Source organism: Tachysurus vachellii, chromosome 5 (genome assembly GCF_030014155.1).
Source record: "Tachysurus vachellii isolate PV-2020 chromosome 5, HZAU_Pvac_v1, whole genome shotgun sequence".
Classification (NCBI taxonomy): Eukaryota; Metazoa; Chordata; class Actinopteri; order Siluriformes; family Bagridae; genus Tachysurus; species Tachysurus vachellii.
Genome location: NC_083464.1, coordinates 28,900,371 through 28,922,436, shown reverse-complemented (window position 1 = coordinate 28,922,436; position 22,066 = coordinate 28,900,371). Strand labels below are relative to the sequence as shown.

The 22,066-nt window shown below is 43.7% G+C and overlaps 1 protein-coding gene across 1 annotated transcript in view; it reads right to left on the bottom strand.

Moving 5' to 3' along the window:
- cdkal1 (CDK5 regulatory subunit associated protein 1-like 1) overlaps positions 1-22,066 on the bottom strand; it is a 198,514-nt gene that overhangs the window by 48,515 nt on the left and 127,933 nt on the right. The window contains exon 11 of the mRNA XM_060871015.1: positions 2,510-2,690. Coding sequence (XP_060726998.1) covers positions 2,510-2,690 — 181 coding nt within the window. The remainder of the gene's footprint in view (positions 1-2,509; positions 2,691-22,066) is intronic.

Below are 22,066 nucleotides of genomic sequence, written 5' to 3'. Positions count from 1 at the left end.
TCATTGGGCATCAAGGCAGGATACACCCTGGACGGAGTGCCAACCCATCGCGGGGCACACACACACTCTCATTCACTCACGCACTCACACACTACAGACAATTTTCCAGAGATGCCAATCAACCTACCATGCATGTCTTTGGACCGGGGGAGGAAACCGGAGTACCCGGAGGAAACCCCCGAGGCACGGGGAGAACATGCAAACTCCACACACACAAGGTGGAGGCGGGAATCGAACCCTGACCCTGGAGGTGTGAGGCGAACGTGCTAACCACTAAGCCACCGTGTCCCCCAGAAACTCTCACCAATGTGGTGGAAATCATTAAACAGATTAGATCACCTGTGAAGCATGGTGGTGGTAGTGCGATAGAGATTTCCTCAGTCTCGAAGATGTCGGTTTTATCTCTGTCTTTTACGAAGCTAAATTAAGTGTTTATAAAGCTAAATAAACTGTTAAATAAACAGTTATGGAATCACATCATACAAAAAGACCTTCTGAGTTAGGACAAAGTAAGATATTTCCTCCAACCGATGTGTGTGTGTAGAATCTCAGACTCTTGTACTCAGATTGTACAGATTGATCAGGATCCCCGAGTGGGAAGAAAAGGAATCAGATACGGAGCAGTCCATTAAAACCACGCGGATCTTCTGATGACGGATTGGTCTCAGCGGGGAAGAAGGACACGGCCTTAGATGAAGATCCACTGCTGAAGCAAAAAGAAAAATCGCAAGGCTAGAGCTCCAGAGGCTGAGTACGATTTAAAAAGTACGACGGTTGATGGTGATGGTGACAGAACTCAAAGCTGAGAAAGCAAACCTCTTTGTAACACAACACACAATGACCTACTGAATTGCTTGTTTTTTTCAGCTTCTTACAGTTCTGTGTTTATGAATTCCTTATTAAGGTTTAAAAATGATTCTTAGTTTAAATAATGTGCAAACTGGAGCGAAGGAGAACGAAGAGAATGGAGTTGTAAAGTAAGGAGTAAAGAGGATCATTTTGAATCCTACACCACTCCAACACATGATCTTTCTTTGAAGGTACTAATCGCATAAAATAAAAAATAAAAAATTTGAAATTAAAAAAAAAAAAAAAAAGATCGTTCACATCCGTTTTTGACAGAACTGGAGCAGGTTCCTTGGCTTTCATGACTCAGCTCTTGGTTTTTTGCGGAAAATAAATCCCATCATGAGGCTTAGTGGACTTAAAATTCACTTTTTAAGGGTGTCTCAGAGTGAACGTCAAGCCGTAGCCCTGTACGAGTCCAGACACGTTCGCATTTCCATGTGAATTCTCTCGATCTGAACACGGACTGATGCTCCAGAAGCGGAACAACTGATTGATTTCTTCAGTTACTGAAATAATTTATTAAATAATAACCCTTTCTATCATTCATAAAAAAGCAGAGGTTGCAATAACTTTCTCAAAATAATAATGTTTTACATCATTGGTATCATATTTGTTTTGATTTTTGGTAAACAAAGAATGTCTTGTCTAATTGTTGCTAAAATGTCTGGAATTATTCCTCATTAAAAGATAGACTGAGAGAGAGAGGGGGACAGAGAGAGGGACAGAGAGAGAGACAGAGAGAGAGAGAGAGAGAGAGAGAGAGACTGAGAGAGAGAACAAGAGACAGAGAGAGAGACAGTGAGAGAGAGAGAGAGAGAGAGAGAGAGAGAGAGACAACAAAAGAGAGAGAGACAGACAGATAGAGAGATAGACTGAGAGAGAGAGCGTGAGAGACAGAGAGAGAGAGACAGTGAGAGACAGAGAGAGAGAGACAGTGAGAGACAGAGAGAGAGAGAGAGAGAGAGAGAGAGAGAGAGACACACACAGAGTGAGAGACTGAGTGAGAGACTGAGAGAGAGAGAGAGAGAGAGAGAGAGAGAGAGAGAGAGAGAGAGAGAGAGAGAGTGTATCTTCATACACTGGTTTCTGATGCAAAGAAAAAAAAACGTTATTGGTTAAAATCATCCACAGTATTTATGATACTGTGATAAACTTTATGATAATCATCCACAGTAACTCTTGAGGGCAGAAAAGGCATCAGACGCTCTTTTAGCTGTGGGCGGAGTCTGTGAGCCTGAGACTGGCAGGTTTGTCCATCACCACTAATACTCTGTTTGGATAAGTAAGTGTGCCACTTGGCTGGTTGTATAAATCCTGAGAAAACAAACACCAAAGTGATGAGTGGGGCCTGTCATGCAGCTCCGCTCTGGAGCCCATACCTGACCATCTGCTAGGAATAAAGCCAAAAAGAAGAATACCCCTTAATCCTACAGTGGGAAGACTCTGGAACGTGGTAACGTTTACATTTGCCATGGCAATTCCAAGAGAATCAAACAGATGAGTGTTTAAATGTTTAAAGTGTTTAATGCACATCAATCCACATTGTGTAATGTGGGGGCTATTAAGGTATGAAAGAAATTCAAATCACAATGTACCCTGCCCCAGGTTAGAACGACAACGCCAGTAATCAGGATACACACTTTAGAACCCAAACGCTCACCACATGTGCCGGGACCTGCTCCATCTTGGCCGCCGGAGTTCCAGGACGTGGGTAGAACTGGTTGATGAAGAGGCTTGGGAATCGGTACTTTCTCACAAGCTCCATCGTCTGCTGAAAGTCCTCGTCCGTTTCACCCGGAAAGCCACAGATAATGTCAGTGGCGATGGTGATGCCAGGAACCCTGCGAGAAACAGAACCACATGGAAACTCTGTACAAAGACTCTATGCAGGATATACAGTAAGACACAAAGGTACTAGAGGTATGGATAAAATATACTCAGTTATTCGATTCATTTCACAGTGATTAAACATGTGGCCCTTTACTGAAAGATGCTGGATCATGGCTCAGACTAATATAGACCCCCTAAAGGAAAGTAACAATTCTTGCTACTTAAATAAACTGCTATACACAGCCAAGGTGAACTTTAATTACATTATTTATTTCTCGGAATCTCTTGGGGTACAACCCCTACGACCCTTCATCAGAAACGTGCTTGCAACAGGGGCACGTCTCACCTCAGAACATCAGTGAACCTGGAGACGAGTGCATAAAAGTGCATGAGAAAGAGAGCAGAGGATGTACAGTATTCCGCCCCTGCAAGGTCTCACTGGGACCGTTCTCCGCTCTAGAACCTTATTACCAGCCTCAACATCCATCGATTGGCTACATCCACACTGATTAAATTAGGCTCTCTGCTGAGGAATCGGTTCATCGATTTCCTTTCGCATGTATCCTATTATTATCGATCATCGACCTACAGGAAAGAAAACAACTCCGAGGCTCACTCCACAAAGAACGATCGACAAAGACTGAGGTAATTTATGCTTCAGGAGAAAAGTCAGCCAGCAGTCAATGTGTCTGCGCCCTTTAAGCATTTATTAGCTCATCGACGGCGCTTGTTGTCTCTGTGAGAGAGAAATGTCGCGGCCTTGTGAGTTACATTTACATTTTGTGTAAAGATGCCTGCGGACCCGAGAACAAACGAAGCGGATCTGTTCGAGCTCAGACTCCCTGTTTTTCGAAATGTTTTTGAACGGGATATTTCACGTATTTTATTGTGGTATAAGTCACAAGTAGTGTCCTAGTTTGGCAGTATCAAGTATAGCTTAGCCATGCAACAAATCCTGGTGATGCCATGATCTAAAAGTGCATTCTGTAATACTGAATGCACCTTCTGTAAATTCTTAAGAATATGATGTCCTTTAACCTTCAGGAAGCTCAGACCGTGTTTATCTTTTATACAGACCATCTTTGTATTTTCAGGCGTTGTTTCAGTTCTTCCTGTTTGCTGGCACAAGGAACAGATTATCATAAAGTCTGGATAATTTAAAAGGATGGCTCACCGAAATGAAATTGTCTGTGTCCTATGATTTCCCATAACACCCTGCTCTACATCCAGTCTGTGCTCATGCATTCATGCATGCCTTTCCATGGCTTATGTTCATTCTTAATCAGGTTAGTCTTAGCTGCACGTTTCCCCACAGATAACCTTTGACCTATTGATACATCCATAGTTTCAGGCAGCGTTAATATTTCAGAGCTTCCTCGGGCAGTTAGGAATCCTTGACCTCTATTGGAGGAAAAAAGTCCTGAAGGTAATTGGACAGATTGGTGCACCGTTCAAAATTTCCAACACTCAGAACTCTACTTCTTATGGATACGGCAGCCATTATTGGAATTTAAAAGAAGGAATGGATGTTGGATCCAACGGTACACAAAATGACTGAGCCCCATAACAGAGTTGAGTCTTGACTGAGGACTTTGACGGAAAATATCGCAAATCAAGACGAATTCCATTTCTCCGTCAAATTCTTCCACGGTCTTAAACGTAACACTCACATAATCTGAGCTATTTGCTTTTTATCTGTCCTCGGATCTCCAAAAAGATTTTTAAAATGTTTGAACGAGGGGGGAAAGAGACACAGGCTAATGCACATGCCATTAGTGATGGCCAATCGAGTAAGTGTGGTCAGGGCCACTCGGCAAACCCTTCTTAAAGGTTGTGCTATTTTGAACACAATGAGGCATGTGGGAATGTCCTGAGACCAATTAGTGAGGCAAGCTGTCCACAGCGGCTCAGTGCTGGACGGAGAATATTCACCGTGCCTCGTTAGATTGAGCCGCAAGCCTGAGCTGGGCTACGCTAGGACGTTAGCCTCTGGTGATAATGGTTATACACTGTATAATGGAGAAGCATATCTAATACCAGGTGTCATATAAGCGAAGAACAGGATGTGTGGAGTGAAGAATGAGTGTGGTATACAAGAAAGTTGTCAACTGGAGCAAAACCGACTTCTCGCGTAACGTTGTGTGGTTAAAAAGTGGTGATCGTTTGATTTGTTTTCTTACAGCAGGATCCATGCAGAAATCTAAGGGACTATGCTAACAAATGAGCTCATGAAAAACAAGACAGGCTACAGGATGACTGCAAGCCACATCAGCACACCGGAGAAAACCAGGTGCATCCGAGTTCTTGCGTCTTTGCTCTCTCAAGAGGAAAGGAATCTATAGCTCATCACGGAGAGGCAAAAAAAAAAAGACAATGTGAAAGAGAGCGAATGCGCGCTGTGCTCTCTCACCAGAATCCATTACCTTTCTCTCCACCTCTTCAGACCTCTCGTGAAGAAAGAATTGAAGAGAGGGTGGAAAAAAGTGCTAATCAAAAATGATAGACCTGGCAGCTCATGTCCTCGAGTCTGGCAGATGGAATACTCTTTAATGCACCGCTGGCTTGTCAGCCATGATTGCATGGCTTTTTGGATGCACCATAATACAGCCAGTTTAACCGTTATTACAGAGAGCAGCATCTCTCTCCTCTCGCTCAGTTCACGCTTACGTGTAACTACAGCTCAAAACTCGGAAGGGCACAGTGCTGCTTGATAAAACCATTCCTTAAAATATTTAGAACCTGTAACAGCAGCATGAACAGTATGTTACCATGTGGGTTACTGTTCATATTGAATATAATCATTCGCAGCTTTTTTCTTTTTACTGAGGACGGGAATACATGTGTAATCGTTCTCTGTAGGGAGACATTTAATTTAACATTCATATAAGAGAGAGGCCAGGGAGGGAAAGACTATGTATAGCTACTATAAATGTCACTGATTACAAAAGATAAGGAAATCCTTGGCAGGACAACCTACGTCCCATGTAATCATTTCCCACTGCTGGACATGTGAGTTATAGTATAGCGGCTTCAGAATTAGGGCAATCGAAACCTCGTGTGGAACCAACAACTCTTCTTAGCTGGCAGGTGATCCAAATGGCAAACCCCTGTGGGACTCTTTTCTGCACCCCTCTGCAGGCTGATGGAGAGAGGGAAGGTTCATGCTGCTCCATGCATCGCTGTGAGTGCGTCCTGGGTTCATACTGACAGTTCCTGCTCCGTCTGTCAACAGGCAATATCTAACACCACAGACAACGATTCGTTTTTGTTTACGCAACCGGATCCAATTACACCTTAGCGAGGTGGAAGCATGCCTGAGAGTTTGGATCGTTTTGAATATACAGGTCCCCTGGGCCTCTGGATCAGGTGACGTCCAGCCACCAGGTCCACCGTGACACCTTCCTCATTACAGGTGCTGTCCTCCTTTACTCATGCCAAAGGTGTGAAAATACCCTGTGCTGTCCTCTTACAGCGTTACTGTGTTATTGACGGTGCTCTGGATGAGAAAAGGAGCAGGAGAGAACACTTATCGAAGAGAAGGAATAGTGGGGCAGCTATATTTCATCCACTAATGAACTCCAGCTGGGGCATCCCTGGTGGGTACCTGACTGAAACTCTCTACCATGTTCTCGGGAATTAGGCTTGATGGAAGGGACGACTCACCCGAAAGCATCCTGCACCGAGTGGTTTTGCATTGGATCAATCTTGCTCACCATGGATGCATGAGGAATGAAGTGGGCTTGCTAGTACAACCAACCAATGGACCGTAGATGTGTTTTTACAGCTATTTTCTGGATCATTTTCGGTTTACTCCTTCAGCAAAGCCAAGGACGCAAACCTGCCAGCCTGGAATAATGTGTGGTCCAGGTAAAGGGCAAGTGGTTTATAAGGATACATATTTTTAGACACTTGCATAGTCTGATGCCAAAATGTTTCTCAACATACGTGAAGGTTAGAAGGTCAAAGGATGTAAAAAAAAAAACGAGGGTCAACCAATCTTTCTAATTTTTATTCTTGGCGCCTTCTGTGCAAAGAAGAACCATGAGCCGAAACAAAACAGGATTTACGAGCTAACGCATTTGCAAGTGAACTAAAATCTCCCGTTCCCATTTACACTTTACACCTACCCGCACTTACATTTGCTCGAGATGGATTCACAGCCGAGCTTAAATCCTTAATTAAAATCCGATGGAACTCAGCGGGCTTAGAATTACATTGGCAAGTGTGGGTTAGCAGGAAAGCTTAGGAAAAAGAAAACATCACTGCCTAAATCAAATTATTGGGAAGGGTCCGTGGGGAATAAATGCTGGGTGTGAGATCCACTAGAGGGAAGTGTTTATGAGACACATGTATGCTTGTCAGGAAGATGATGAAGGTGGAATTAACAGAAAGGTCTGAGATGGCAGAAGGCAAAGGAATGAATTAACGGTGAAGTGGTGAGGTTTGGTCAACATTTTGGAGAAAGATCTTCTGTGGACTAAAACCTCCAGAGACGATATGCTAGTTAAACGTGCAGTAGAAACCAAAACACGCTGTTCCTCTTAATGAAAAAGTGGTCCTGTTCATTATGATCTGCTCAGCATTGGATGTAGGAGTCGTCTTTAATAGATGAGAAATATCACTGTTTGATGGTTTTTACAGTGTTTAAGATCCTTACTGAACACGCAAGCGATGGCAGTGTTGAGCAGTTACTGGACAGAACCCTGTTTTCTGGCTCGTTTATCAGCTCCAGTTGCCACTACAGCATTTGTTTCTATTGATCTGCTGTTATGACATTGATTTCACATGTGAAACAACCCTGGCCCCGTGCTCCAATTTCACCAGTTCCTCAGTTCCAGGTCAGGTTTTTTTTTTTTTTTGTGATAGAAAAGGAATGAAGTTAGACACGGACACTAATAAAACAATGATGTAAAGAGTTAGTAGATTCGAACAGACAGTGATTGGCCCAGGTTCCAACGAGGGGTACGTTCTTGTCTTAGAGGAGATAATTACAGGCCTTGATGGTCTTTTGTATCAAAAAGAATTCTCTCGTCTGGAGGATCGCACTCCCTGAGATGCATGGATTCACTTTGAGAAGTGTTGACACCTTATTACCTTCCAAGAGTAGCTGTTACTCCAGAGTCTCCCTCTCTCTCTCTCTCTCTCTCTCTAAAGACTTTTTTTTTTTGAGCGAGTGAGGTGTTTTTTGTCTGTTCCATTTCGTATGTCTGTAATGAATTTGCTCAAGGCTTATTTCCGACGTCGCAAAAACAGAGTGACAAGTGGCAAGCCACTATGACTTGAGGTGAGAGAGGCAATTAACACACTCGAGCCTACTGTTAAGCTTTTTTCTGTCATGCCGTAGTGGCTGTAACTTGTACAACATGTTAGAACTCAAACTGAATTTGTATTCCTCGGTCAGTTCAGAGTTGTTAGATTTGTACACCGATGATAAAATGCGGAGCCGTTGTCCGTCTCGTTTCGACTGTTTAGTGAGCTACTGAAGTATCTTATTCTGGACACTGAATTTTACTCACACATACAGTTTTAGTATTAAACGAATCAATGTTTCACCACATACAGTACACACAGGAAACAACGTTTCTGTGACTACTGGATCGCCACGTGAGCGATGAGGTTTGCGGCGTTGAGATGAACGTCTGAGCACAGAACGTACAGTAGTATGTAAAGTTCACCTTTACCTTTGACATTCCAACCACAATCCACTCAATATGGCAGTCAGCGTGCATCATTCCTGCTGTCCTAGCCTGGGCAGTAATGAGGTATCAAATGCCATGAAGAGATTAACTCCAGGTCTTTCCAGGACAGAAGAACCAGGGTGATCTTATGATATGGACATTTACTGACCTCACTCTGGCAGGGAATTGATCCAATGTCTAGTTAATTACAGCTATCATATCAGACGTAGCAAACAGGGACAACGAAGGAGAGGTTATTGTAACACAGATACGGTTTTAAAGGACGTTGTTCGTTTTTTTCTTTTTGTTAAGTTGTGATGAACTTAGTCGTTCAGTCTACATTTACTTGAGCTATTACCACAAAAAAAAAGAGCTTGGAAAAAATGAGGAAAAGTCACACAGCCTGTCAGAATCCCATTTGCCAAAGACAAGGACCGACCAAATATTAGTATTTACTCAGATTATAAAATAAACAGCTGTTTCCTGTCACCATGGCATTAGCCTTAAACCAAATACATCTTTGGAAAGAATTTTAACCAGGCGACATGCAAGTTATTTGGCTTGTGGTGGTTGTTTATCGTGCCGCCATTCAAACCAGACAGAGGGAGGTGGAGAGAGAGAGAGAGAGAGAGAGAGAGAGAGCGCACCGGATATTTATCGAACACTTCCATGTTTCCACTTGTGACTCAGAAAGCAGGCTGAAGACTCATGACTGACACACGATGAACACGCTGCAGCTTACTGACCACTGAGCATGATTAGTGATGATGTCACACACTGCAGGACCTGCTTACGTGTCCACATTTACAAGACGAAGCGGAGAAAACACACAGGCGATGCAGACAGACAGATCCCTGACAGATAATATATTTACAAATAGACAGACTAACAGCTAACAGAAACAGATAGACAGAATATATGTATAGACAGAGACAGACAATTCTGTATGCACCATTGTACAGAGTCCACAGGAGTGCTCTCTCCATTCTTAAGGACTCCACCCACCCATTTTTGCACATATCTAATATACATACACACACACATATATATATATATATATATATTCTCACACACACACACACACACACACACACACACACACACACACACACACACACACATATATATATTATGCCAACACTGTACATTTGTACATACAGATAACAGTCTATATTTCTATATTTTTATAGTCTATCTGCTGTATAGTTTTTTTTTAAACTATGTCAGGCATTCACTGTGGACTGCAAAGAAAGAAATTCATAGTACTGTGCATATGACAATAAATGCTTTAACACACACACACACCTGCTTGGATGTTGGGATTAAACTGCTGTTATTGGTTCAAACGCATATTTTAACAGATGTGTTTAAATTACATCGCCCTCCCTATACAATGGTGTGTGTGTGTGTGCGTGCGTGTGTCTGTATGTGTATGTCAGTCAAACGATAGGCATGTATGGACTCAGGGACTGAAAAGAACAGAGGAGAAGGTAGCACTAAAGAAAATGCACCCACTGGCCCCTGAAATATGGTGTGGAGGCTCAGTGTGTGTGTGTGTGTGTGTGTGTGTCTGTGTGTGTGTGTTTCTTTTCTTCCTCCCGGGCAGGACACACTTGCTAATTAAAGCAGCAGAGACACATTACATGCCTCACACCTTAACAACTGACACAAAGGTGTGTGTGTGTGTGTGTGTATATGTGTTTGTATACTGACTTCACAAACACATCTCTACACAGCTTGTCGATTTTTCCGGATCAGTCCCAGCTCTGTGTTGGTTTTCCGGATCAGTCCCAGGTCAGAGTGAGTGACGTCCTCACTAAAAGCATGGCACAGATCCTGCAATCACTAAAGCTGATCTCTTCATAAAAAGCCCCAGAGCTATGGTTTCATTCTCACAACGCACGGTCCATTAGCCTCAGCCCTGGGATAATTACAGCCTCAGTGTGGTACGACCCGGCCGGAACGTTCCATTAGCTTTCAATTAGCAGAGCTGCTGACCGTCAGGTCTCCATCATAGAGCTGTGTGAGCAGCCTGTGGAAAGCGAGGACTCGTCTAAACACCTCAAGCCACAGCTGGTTCGTACGAGTCCGCAAATGTGCAGCGACACATTCAAACAATCAATTAACCAAATTTAGTCTATGATATTTCCAAGTAAAAGCAGGAAAGTTCAATAAAAATTCATAACAAACTCCAATTATAAACATCATGGTCACGTTTAAAAGATAAAAACATTCCCCGAATGAATAAATAAACACAGCCAGACTTTTGGACCCAGTGTGAAGATGAAGCAAAAATGTAGATGGATGGTGGGATGATGTTTATTTTTTTTCCGTTGGTCACGTCTCTTTTCTGTAAGATTGACTTCAAAGTGAAAGTCACGTGTGCTTGAGCGATTCCCAATTTCTCCTGTTACTGTATATTTCTTTTCGAATTCCTCAAACAGCTCGAGGACGAAAACCTGCAGCTTTTCCTGTGATGACAGTTAAAAAAAAAAAAAAAAAAAAAGGATGAGATCAAATATATCTTTTTTTTTTTTTCATTTCCGTCAGTTTAGCGGAGGGAGAAAGAAAACCCATGTGAATTCATCCCATCTTCTGTATGTAGAACTGAAGACTTTGACGGAGTCTTAAATATGTAGATGACGTCTCTGTGAGATGTAAGGTTTCAGAAAGAAAATCTACATCCTCGATTAGAGCTGCGTGCAATGAATCTCTTTACTTTCTCGATCTTAGCATCTCTCTCTCTCTCTCTCTCTTCATCAAACTGACTTCAAAAGCCATAAGCAGAACATTTCGCAGATTAAACTGAATGATTTATTTCTCATTAGGCCAACAAAAGCTGCCCGCTTGCAAGCCCCGCCGCGATCACAGGCCAAGGGAACTCGCTGCTCTGATTAGAAAACCTGATTACCAGGCGAACCCGTGGGGCCTTGTGTGGAGATATAGGAATTCACTGAATGCTCGTTTCACCACTTACCATCAGAGGTAATGGAAATAAACACTGACAGCTTTACTGTGGACACAGAGTTGCAAACGGAATTTTTTTTTGGTCTCATTACCGAGTATTCCTTTGTCTGAGTACGTGTGTAATGTGCCACTGTATGAAATCTACTTTGTGCGTGTGAGACTGACACACTGAGGCCACCCCTACTTCACTGAAGCCACACCTCCTTCACGAAGATTGAAGCACAGAGGCCACACCCCCTTCACTGAGACTGAAGCACAGAGGCCACACCTCCTTCACCAAGACTGAAGCACAGAGGCCACACCTCCTTCACCGAGACTGAAGCACAGAGGCCACGCCTCCTTCACCTAGACTGAAGCACAGAGGCCACGCCTCCTTCACCTAGACTGAAGCACAGAGGCCACGCCTCCTTCACCTAGACTGAAGCACAGAGGCCACGCCTCCTTCACCTAGACTGAAGCACAGAGGCCACGCCTCCTTCACCAAGACTGAAGCACAGAGGCCACACCTCCTTCACCAAGACTGAAGCACAGAGGCCACACCTCCTTCACTGAGACTGAAGCACAGAGGCCACGCCTCCTTCACCGAGACTGAAGCACAGAGGCCACGCCTCCTTCACCTAGACTGAAGCACAGAGGCCACGCCTCCTTCACCTAGACTGAAGCACAGAGGCCACGCCTCCTTCACCTAGACTGAAGCACAGAGGCCATGCCTCCTTCACCTAGACTGAAGCACAGAGGCCACGCCTCCTTCACCTAGACTGAAGCACAGAGGCCACGCCTCCTTCACCTAGACTGAAGCACAGAGGCCACGCCTCCTTCACCTAGACTGAAGCACAGAGGCCATGCCTCCTTCACCTAGACTGAAGCACAGAGGCCACGCCTCCTTCTCTGAGACTAAAGCACAGAGGCCATGCCTCCTTTACTGAGACTAAAGCATATAGAGGCCACGCCTCCTTCACTGAGACTAAAGCACAGAGACCACGCCTCTTTCACTGAGACTAAAGGACAGAGGCCACGCCTCCTTCACCAAGACTAAAGCACAGAGGCCACGCCTCCTTCACCAAGATTGAATCACAGAGGCCACACCTCCTTCACCAAGACTGAAGCAAAGAGGCCATATCTTCACTGAGACTGAAACACAGAGGCCATGCCTCCTTCACTGAGACTGACACACAGAGGCCACGCCTCCTTCACTGAGCCTGATGCAAAGAGGCCACGCCTCCTTCACTGAGACCTCCTTTAATGCAAGCTGCAGGTACTGAGGCCACACCACCATTACCAATTTAAATAAATAGATCACACCTCTTTCACTTTAACTGATAGATATTTTTTCTCCATCAGATGAAGTTTATTTAAATAAACTCAATACTGCAGCAATATTTGTGTTGAAGATTATACAGATAATAAATATTGCTAGCAGGATTATTTCTTCTATATTTTATTTGTTTTGTTATTTATTTATTTTTAATGTCCAACAGGTCCCATATAAATACAGACAAAACTTAGAATTTCACAAATGTGTCTAAAAGCAAAGGTGTATGTGTTTATATGTTGTGTGTGTGTGTGCTCTCTAAACCAGACATGACTCAGGGAAATGTTGTGTAACAGTGTGGCGTCTCATTTTTCCCGCCCTTTTTCCCTCCAGGTGCTCGGTTTCCCGCGTCAGTGAGACTCATTTCGTGTGTGTGTAAAAGCCGAGCCCGCGGGTCTGAGTGGAAAAAACGGCCTTTGATTCCTCACGCAAACGTGTGGAAAAAAAAAATTAAGGGGGTTTTGGTCAGGTTCTAGAAAGTAAACCTATAACTGAACAAATCAAATATTGCACAGCATCACTCGAGCCAGTGCAAAAACCCCATAAACTTACAAATGAACACAATCACTAAACTCCAAAACACACAACTGAGCAGATTTCCACCATCTGAGAATTTCAATATAATCTTTAACTAAACACGAGTCGATTCGAAGACTATGCCCACTTGTAGGTGTTCTTATAAGTTGCAAAAAATACCCGTTAGCCTGTGGGCAGAATCTGTCCCCAGTATTTGGTGTGAGAGTCTATAGACCATCATGCAGCAGTGATGCAGGACAGCTGATCTTAAACCCAAGAAATTCCAGATTCCGGTTCCAGTTATAACCCTTAACTACAAGAAGACACTAAAAAATTCCATCATTTGGGAAAGAGCTGTCAAATTCCAGACTCCAGGTACAGTAAGATCACTTGGCATGATGTCCAGTCAATCAATGACAAGACAAGAAGACCGATGGGAAGAAATTCCACAGTTTCGGTCAAATGTCCAGAGTTCAGGCAAAGACACAAAACAGACAGGAAGGAATTCCATCATTTGGAACAGAGTTCAAACAAATTCTGATGTTGGCCAGTGTTGAAATTGCTAGGCGTCACTTAGCCTTCAATTATATAACACAACGTTCCAGTAAACACACTAAATAAATAGGGATTAAATAGATTATTGTTTGAGATGGAGCTTTAAATGTGCTAATTCCCAGATTTTGGCACACAGCCATATATGAATTAAAATGATTTGAAACAGAGCCTCAAAAATTTCTACAGATCAACAGATTCCAAAATTTTGGATGGATCCCTGAAATTCCAGATTGGAGTAAGAATACAAACTAGTGATAAACTCCAATGTTTGGGACAGAGCCTTGAAATGGTCCCGATATAGAAGACAGAAATTCACAGTCACACTAAGTAGTAATGAATTGAGTCATTTGGAAGGGAGCCAGAAATTCTTATTCTTCCATTCGTTCTTGTGCTGCATCTCATGTTTATGATCACTGTACTCATAGATAAGTCTGTTTCTTTTGTTTTTTAACATTGTCGCTTTACCCTTAGAACGGTGTGTCTTTCTGTAGTCGAGCTGAAAGTGAAGCAGATATCTACTATAAAAAAAAAAGCTTCCTGTATCTCACAAATCACAATATGCTGATGAACGCTCAGAAAGCTGAGAGGTTTTAATTCAAAAGGGAGTGAGGAGCTAGCAGACTGAGACTAGCTGTTAATGCATACACTTACACACACACACACAAAGACTTACACACTGCATGTGTGTGTGTGTCGCTCAGCGGTGGCTAGGAGATTAATGAGCTCTTATTAAAAAGGGAATATGACAGAGAGAAAGGAGGACGTGTCTGGAATACGGCGGCACTTAATGAGCTGGAGACGACGCACAACAGCTTCAGGAAGATTCCGCGAGGAACGAATGTGTGTCAGTGTACATTCCTTCCTCGGAGCACTGTTGTGTCTATAAACTGTGATGTCAAGAGGCTAATGTTGTGTCTCGATCAGTCTATAAATTCAGAATGTTTGGTCTTAACTCTGGGTTCTTCTGCTTTGTTTCTTCTCAAACGAATCACAAGTCAGGTATGCAAATAAAAAAAAAAAAAAAAAAGAAAAGTCAATCCAATTTAGCTCATGATCCAAACATCCACAGGCCAAGGCTGCGGTTTCTGTGGTGTGGTGTTGGTCAGCTCTTTTCAACAAAGTTCCAAAGCAAGTCTGTTTAATTCCTTTAATGTATTCAACAGACGGATTCATGTCCGAGTTTCACGTGCACGTCAGTTCTGATGCTTCTCTCTGATCCACCGGATCAATAAAAAGACCAATTAATTCCTACCAACGCAGGGCTGAGGCTTCGGTGCATTTTACGTGTCGATAAAGAGCGCTAAACAAGAAGGAATCACTAGAATTCCCTCTGCTTTACGAGCTACAAGGAGCTAATAGTGAATCAAAGAGAGAAACTACAAGTTCATGTCCTGAATCAACAAGCAGAGATGAAGAAACTCTTGGACCTGTAGGATTAGATTTACACCAGACTTACGAGTTATGAACAAAAAGCATTTCATTGATTTTTGCTTGAACTAACGATCATCTAACAAACCCAGACTGATTTATCTGGAGATGATGACAAGCTCCCATAAAACCCTTGGCATCAGAAGCTACTTTTACATGCAGCTGTATAATCCTTTAATAACCTATATGATCCGAGCTGCCGCTGATTCAGAAATCTTCATGTGAACACCTCAATCCGTGCACAAGTTGGTGAATGAGACAACGTTTTTTTTTCTTGTAAGAAAACATCTATGTCCTCAATTATTTAAGCATACAGAGATCACAGCCCACCCCCCTGTTGTCCCGTTTGCAGACCAGGATGCATTCAGAGGTCAACATTCACCCGGAGAAGCTCCCGAGTGCATCATACCGAGAACACGAGTCTAAATTCTGACAACACGGCAGCTGTCCATGGCCTGGAGTCAGCAGAACAGGCCATGCCTGCTGAGTGGGAGGGGCATATTCACTCTCGCCTGTCAATCACAACAAAATCAGCCAATTGGTGTCCTCTGTGAGCTCATGGATGTGGAAGAAGGCAGTTGGTTGTTTCACATTGACAGTAGTTTGAAATGGTGGTGCTGGATGACATCACATTACTTCCTGACTGAAAGCAGAAGTGTCTACGTCCCTCGGTCGTTCTCTTAAAATGATGAGCAGAAAAACATCGTAGTTGCCTTGGTAAAACTGCAAAAACTTTAACACAGGAGTCAAACTAGAGCCCTACATGAACTGAAGCTCAAGGGTTACAGGGCGATGCAGAGCTTTTCCTCAGGCACATGAGAGCAAAGAGGAAGAAAGGAAGGGCACATTAAAGACCACAGACCTGATGGATAGGTTTCCACACTAGAATGTTATGTTTCTCACACACACACACACACACACGTAGCTCAAGGCCTCCTTGACACCTAGAGGAGAAATATAATTCTGCCGAATGCCACACGTTAACTCATCCTGAACACACACACACATTCACAAACACACACACAAATTGTGCAACACCATATTTAAGATGTGTCCCTATCCACTTCCACAGAAGTGTTACGTTACTGATCCTCACCTCTCAGTGCTTCACACTCATCTCCCAGATGAGGTAGCACCAACCTGGAAGCTGTGAATGAAAGACTCTCTCTCTTATACTTACTTGTGACAACAGGGCCAACATTTCAGCACAAAGATTTTTAAGGCTGGGAAATTCCACTTAATGGCTGTTTTTTTTTTTTTTTATTAAACACCACTGGTGAAAACTTGCACAAAGGAGATACTTTCCTATGCATTTCAGTTTCCATAGTTACTTGAAGGGGACTATAACCTCATGGGTCACATCAGGACTACGCCAAATACACATCCTTGTTACCCATTCTGGCTATTTACACCGAGCAGTAATAACCACAGAAGTTAGACAGGACGTAATCATGAGACATGGTGTGGGCGTCTCTGAGGGGCCTGAGGCAGCAGTTGGCTCAGCAGATGGCCTGTCAAGGAACCACAGGAAGGCCCTCATCAGTGCAGAAACTACCAAGAGAAGGCAAGACAGGAATCATATCAAGTAGCTCAGGTGGTCATGAGGGTAGAGAGCAGATTCTGCCAGGAAGTGCTTGTTTGCACAGATCTAGGAGCAGCTCAGGACCCCAAAGTCCTCATTTAGCTCAAAAAGCATGAGGTCCATAAGAAATGGGATCCTGGCAGATCCTGAGCTCCATGTGGAGAAGCGCTACAGCGAGTCAGAGATGCCTGGCAGGCACCTCCCCGTCCGGCCGAGTTAACAGGACAACCGTAGACAAATGGACTTGCATGGGGAAAACCTTGAGCGATTCAGTCAAGGTCCAGCCAGAAGGCTAGCCAAAACAAGTCCGTGGCTGAAAAGCAAAGCAGGTCACCGGAGTTGATTAAAAAGAGCCGTATGTACAAAGAGAACTATGGACGGAAGTGCCGAGCGAGCACCAGGCAACACAAACAGAGAGGCCTGCAGGAGATCATCCTGGTTCTGATTTCAAACAAGGGGTGATGGGGAGGATCTGGGGAACTAAACAAAACAAACACAGGCAGGATTAGAGGGAGGTTGGCGTGCTGTGCTGCACTGCGCTGCTCTGCACTGAGGCTCGGATCATCACAGGAAGTTGAGGGAGGAATAGTGATGCTTGACGAGCTCTCGAGGTCAACATGCCACACTCCTCTCCCGAAGTACACTCCCTTCAGGAAATGAGGTCTGAAAAAAGGTCTAAAAAAGCTCCAGCCCATAATAAATCCCTAATAAAAACAAAACGCTGCCCAATTTTCCACAGGTTTGCTTGATGAGAAAGTTCTCACTGGACTGTCGAGCGCCCCGCTTGTTTTCACATCGGTAGAAAGCCGAAGGAAAAATATCAACATGTTCAGCACAAGACAATATTTACCAGACTTCTCAATCTCACTGAACTAACAGGAGACTTGGCCCAGATCAATAAAACAGGCAACAAAAGAAAATATACTGTATAACGCTTCAAGACAAAGAAAAGAACACCGAGACATGAGGGAATGAAACACTCCATAACTACATCAATAACTACAACCGATGAATCGCTCCCACAGCATCTCCTCTACTGATTTCTGCACTCTTTGCCCCCAAAGTTAGACGTTTTTCCTGAACTGTTGGACTCATCCCAAAACTAAAGCATGGATACTTCCTGAGTGGATGAGAGGAATGCAAACGGATGACGTATCTGCCTGTCAAAAACAAAACAAAAAAGGATGTCTCACAGGACATCATTAGTCCTTCCTGTGTTCTTGTGTCCTTTGAATCCGCAATTCCTGGTCACAGCAGGAGAAAAGACTCAGTATGCGAGAAAGCAAAACGTGTGTACGTGAAGGAAACGGGAGATAACGTGATCAAGACTTGCAAGATGATCCCAAAGGAACAGAGGCACTCTGTCTGAGGCACCTAGGTTTAATGTAAAATATCGTAAATGTCAGTTTCCAGGAACCTTCACAAACAAAATGTCAAGTTGGTTTCCTCATGAACTTTAAAGCTATTCAAGGCCGAGTCTGAAAGCCACACAGTTGATAAGGTGCACTGGTGTGACTGCTGTACACCACAACGCTGCTGGATTTAGATTGATCTCCAAGTGTTGATTCATTTCGTACAATAACAGTTTGTTCTTGTCAAGCAGATTTATACGGTGAATTTTCTTTTCTCAGGAAATGTTTATTATTCCATCAGTTAAAATAATATGATGTCGTCATGGACACAAGCATTTGGGTGGCTTCAGAAAACCGTCATGGCAAAGCTGGTGTCCCTTTAGTAAGAACCTTGGTGGTAGATAAGCTGTGTTTGGGCTCCCACCTGACTAAAACACAACACTTTGCCCATTTTATTTCATTCTCTGTTTACATTCCCACACACACACAAGCACATTTGTCCAGGTTCCATTTGGAAAATGACGCCATGGTCCAGTCACAGTCCACAAGAGACATGCTGAGTGGAGTGGTGTGGCTTGTTGTCCTTGCTGTAACACCCCAAGGCAGCGAGGCAGAAGGGCAGGAAAAGGTGTCGCTTTCCTCTTAGGGCACTTCCCGGTGCCTGTGTCAGGGTTTTATCATTTCAATAAAGCCATGCTCTCATGCGTATTTATTCACCTGCGTTGACTCTGAATGAGTGACTCAACACCATGGCAGCAGGCTGTTATTGCCCTCGATCTGACTGATTTTTGTTTTAATCCCCAGCAGATGCTGATAGTCTGAGAAGCGACAAGGTCGTGCGGGAATGCCCCGGAGTCAAGCTGAGGCGAGGTGGCTTCGTGTCGTGCTCCGCATGATTCTAATTGTTTCCAAAGCTCAGTTACAAACAAGACCCGCTTTCCAAGCAAACAAACACTCAGTGACTGAAGCGTTGATATTTTTAACTTTCAATAAGCGGCATGGGAATTAAAAGACAGTGTCAGTGATCCTCTTGGAGAACAGCTTCACACAAAACAAACAAAATTCCATTCTCGTCCAGAAAAGCCAGCTGAGTGACTACTGCAGTGAAGTCGAATAGGAACAGGAATTATTTCATCATGTTTTACAAGAATATGCAAAAAACACCCAGGAACAAAAATATAATCCTTTCTTTTTTGGTCTATCATAATAGTTTGCTTCAACATCACAACGTAAACACAGCCTTAACTTATAGACCATATTTCCATTGTTTACGTTGGTGTTTAGCTGCTGGATGGCAGCCATCTTCTTCATGTAGTTAAATTATCCAGGCTTTAAGCTACATAAACTTTTAATCTCCTGGCTCTTTCTCATACAGTTACACTGGCTCTGATCCACTATACAGAAGCGAGAGAACGATCTAAAGCTCTGACATGGAAACAAGCCGTTAGGGATCGACACGGGACTCACGGGACAGAAGAAACGAATCAAGCCATTGTTTAAGACAATCACTATTAAATTCTATCACAAAAGGTAACCTGTGCTAACGTGCAACGTTCATGAAGATGTCAGAAACGTTCTTCAAAGTGAGCTCCAGGTAACCAGGAAGGGTTTTTAAGAATGTTAGCACGGTTTGTTTATGAATTCGCCATCATCGTTACCGTATCTGAGATTTCTTGTGATTTAGGTCAGTGACTGTATGAGGCAGTGTTTACACACCAAGTTTTTCTCAGTGACTGAAATTTGTCATCATCAGCCATCCTACATACTCTGACCACTGGGTAGGTTTTGGTCTCTCTCTCGAGTACGTACGGAAATCTAACACACTGCCTGAACTTCAGACTTGTTCTTGCAGTTGGTTTGAGACTGATCACTCGTCCTCAGAATAAATGGATGTAAACCTGAGAAGGTTAGTCTGGACAACACGCTCTGCAGAGCTCAACCTCCAGCATCATAAGTCACCGAAAGCAAAACATGGTCCGTGTAATGCGACGCTCTGTACAGAGTAGAGAGGCCTGAAACATGCGACAGCGCTGACCTTTCAGACGCTGCTAAAGATTTATTCCCAGCCCTGCAGTGCCATTTCCAACATAGCTCGGGATTGTAATTATGACAAGTGGCCTGCTGGTAACGTCCTAAAAATGTAGATATCAATTACATAATGCGTATGAAATTACAGCAACACACACTCTTGAGGGAAAAGAAAAGAGAACACCTCTGGATCATGTCCAGATAGGATGAATGATTGGTGTGTTCGCTGTGATCTCTGGCTATGCTGAGCAACTGAGAATTTAAAGCACTGTAAATGATTCCTCTCGCAGTGGTGCACATCAATCACAGCCACCGAGTCCGGCCTGCCACGCGCTGCTCCAATCCGCCTTGACTTTCCGTGCTCCGTCGTACTACAGACCTGCGGCGTGAAACCCAGCACCTTGGAGGTCGAGTCGCACAGGAATGCGTGACACTGTTTGTGGAGCCGTCCCTCTGCTTGCCTTTCCTCCAACCACAAGAAATCATTAGCAGCAGGATGTCGGGGAAGGCGAGCAGGTGGTGCCCTCTGACCCGCGCAATAAAATTATCCAGAGGGGCTTAAGGAGATTAACCGGCGCCAATTAAGGCGGAGTCTGACAGAGCAGGGATCACGCTGTGCAGGACAGCGTGATGGGCATAAGACGACAACAAACAAACACGGACTCTGACGGATGAGAGTGATGAGATTTAAAAAGCTTTATGTTCAACACTAAGAGAGACACAGCGTTCAGCTTGTCTAATCTTTATTACTCCTTATTATATAAAATCGCCCAGGAACAAACTGAGAACATTTGTGACAGCATCGCTTATTTGCACCTTTCAGATGAAGCAGTAGGAGTGGAGATATTTATAGATTTCTATATACACGCTTCGTCCCATAACGCTGTAGTGGGGTTGACAAGATGACAGAGGTTCAATGCAGACAAGAAAAAGAAGGAAATAAAAGAATCCTAATGAAGCAATTAGCACAAACCTGCAGGCGTTCGGTCGCACCGTAAACACCTCGGTAGTTTTATCTACTTCTACAGTCATGTGACCTTCTCTTCAGTACTCGTTCTAATACGCCATTCGTTTCTATAGCAACAGTAAAAGCTGTTTTTTTCTGTGAGGACGCTTCTTTTGGATCACTTCTGGAAGGAGTCTCCAGTGTCAGTGCTTTGTAACAGTCAGAGGGGCTTGTGATGGTTGTGGGTTCTCTGGAACACAACTAGCTGCATGGAGTTTCTTTTATGAACATAAAGGGAGAGAAAATAAAAAAGTTGACACACAGTCACATTAATCTGAAGGGGCCAATACTTTTCTATAACTATGTTTATCTTATATCAGTCTTGACATGAAATATAAGAGATACTGGAATAATGTTGGAGTGCCAATACTTTAGATTCACACTCTTCAGGGGTCACCCAATCTCACACACACACTCACCCAATCTCACACACACTCACCCAATCTCACACACACTCACCCAATCTCTCACACAAACACAATCTCACACACACACACACACACACACTCACCCAATCTCTCACACAAACACATTCTCACACACACACACACACTCACACACAATCTCAGATACACCCACTCACCCAATCTCTCACACAAACACAATCTCACACACACGCACACACACACACACAATCTCAGATACACCCACTCACCCAATCTCTCACACAAACACAATCTCACACACACACAAACACAATCACACTCACCCAATCTCTCTCTCTCTCTCTCACACACACACACACACACAATCTCAGATACACCCACTCACCCAATCTCTCACACAAACACAATCACACACACACACACACACACACGCACACACACACACAATCTCAAATATACCCACTCACCCAATCTCTCACACAAACACAATCACACACACACTTACCCAATCCCACCCATCCTGAAACACACACTCACCCAATCACACACACACACACACATATACCCACTCACCCAA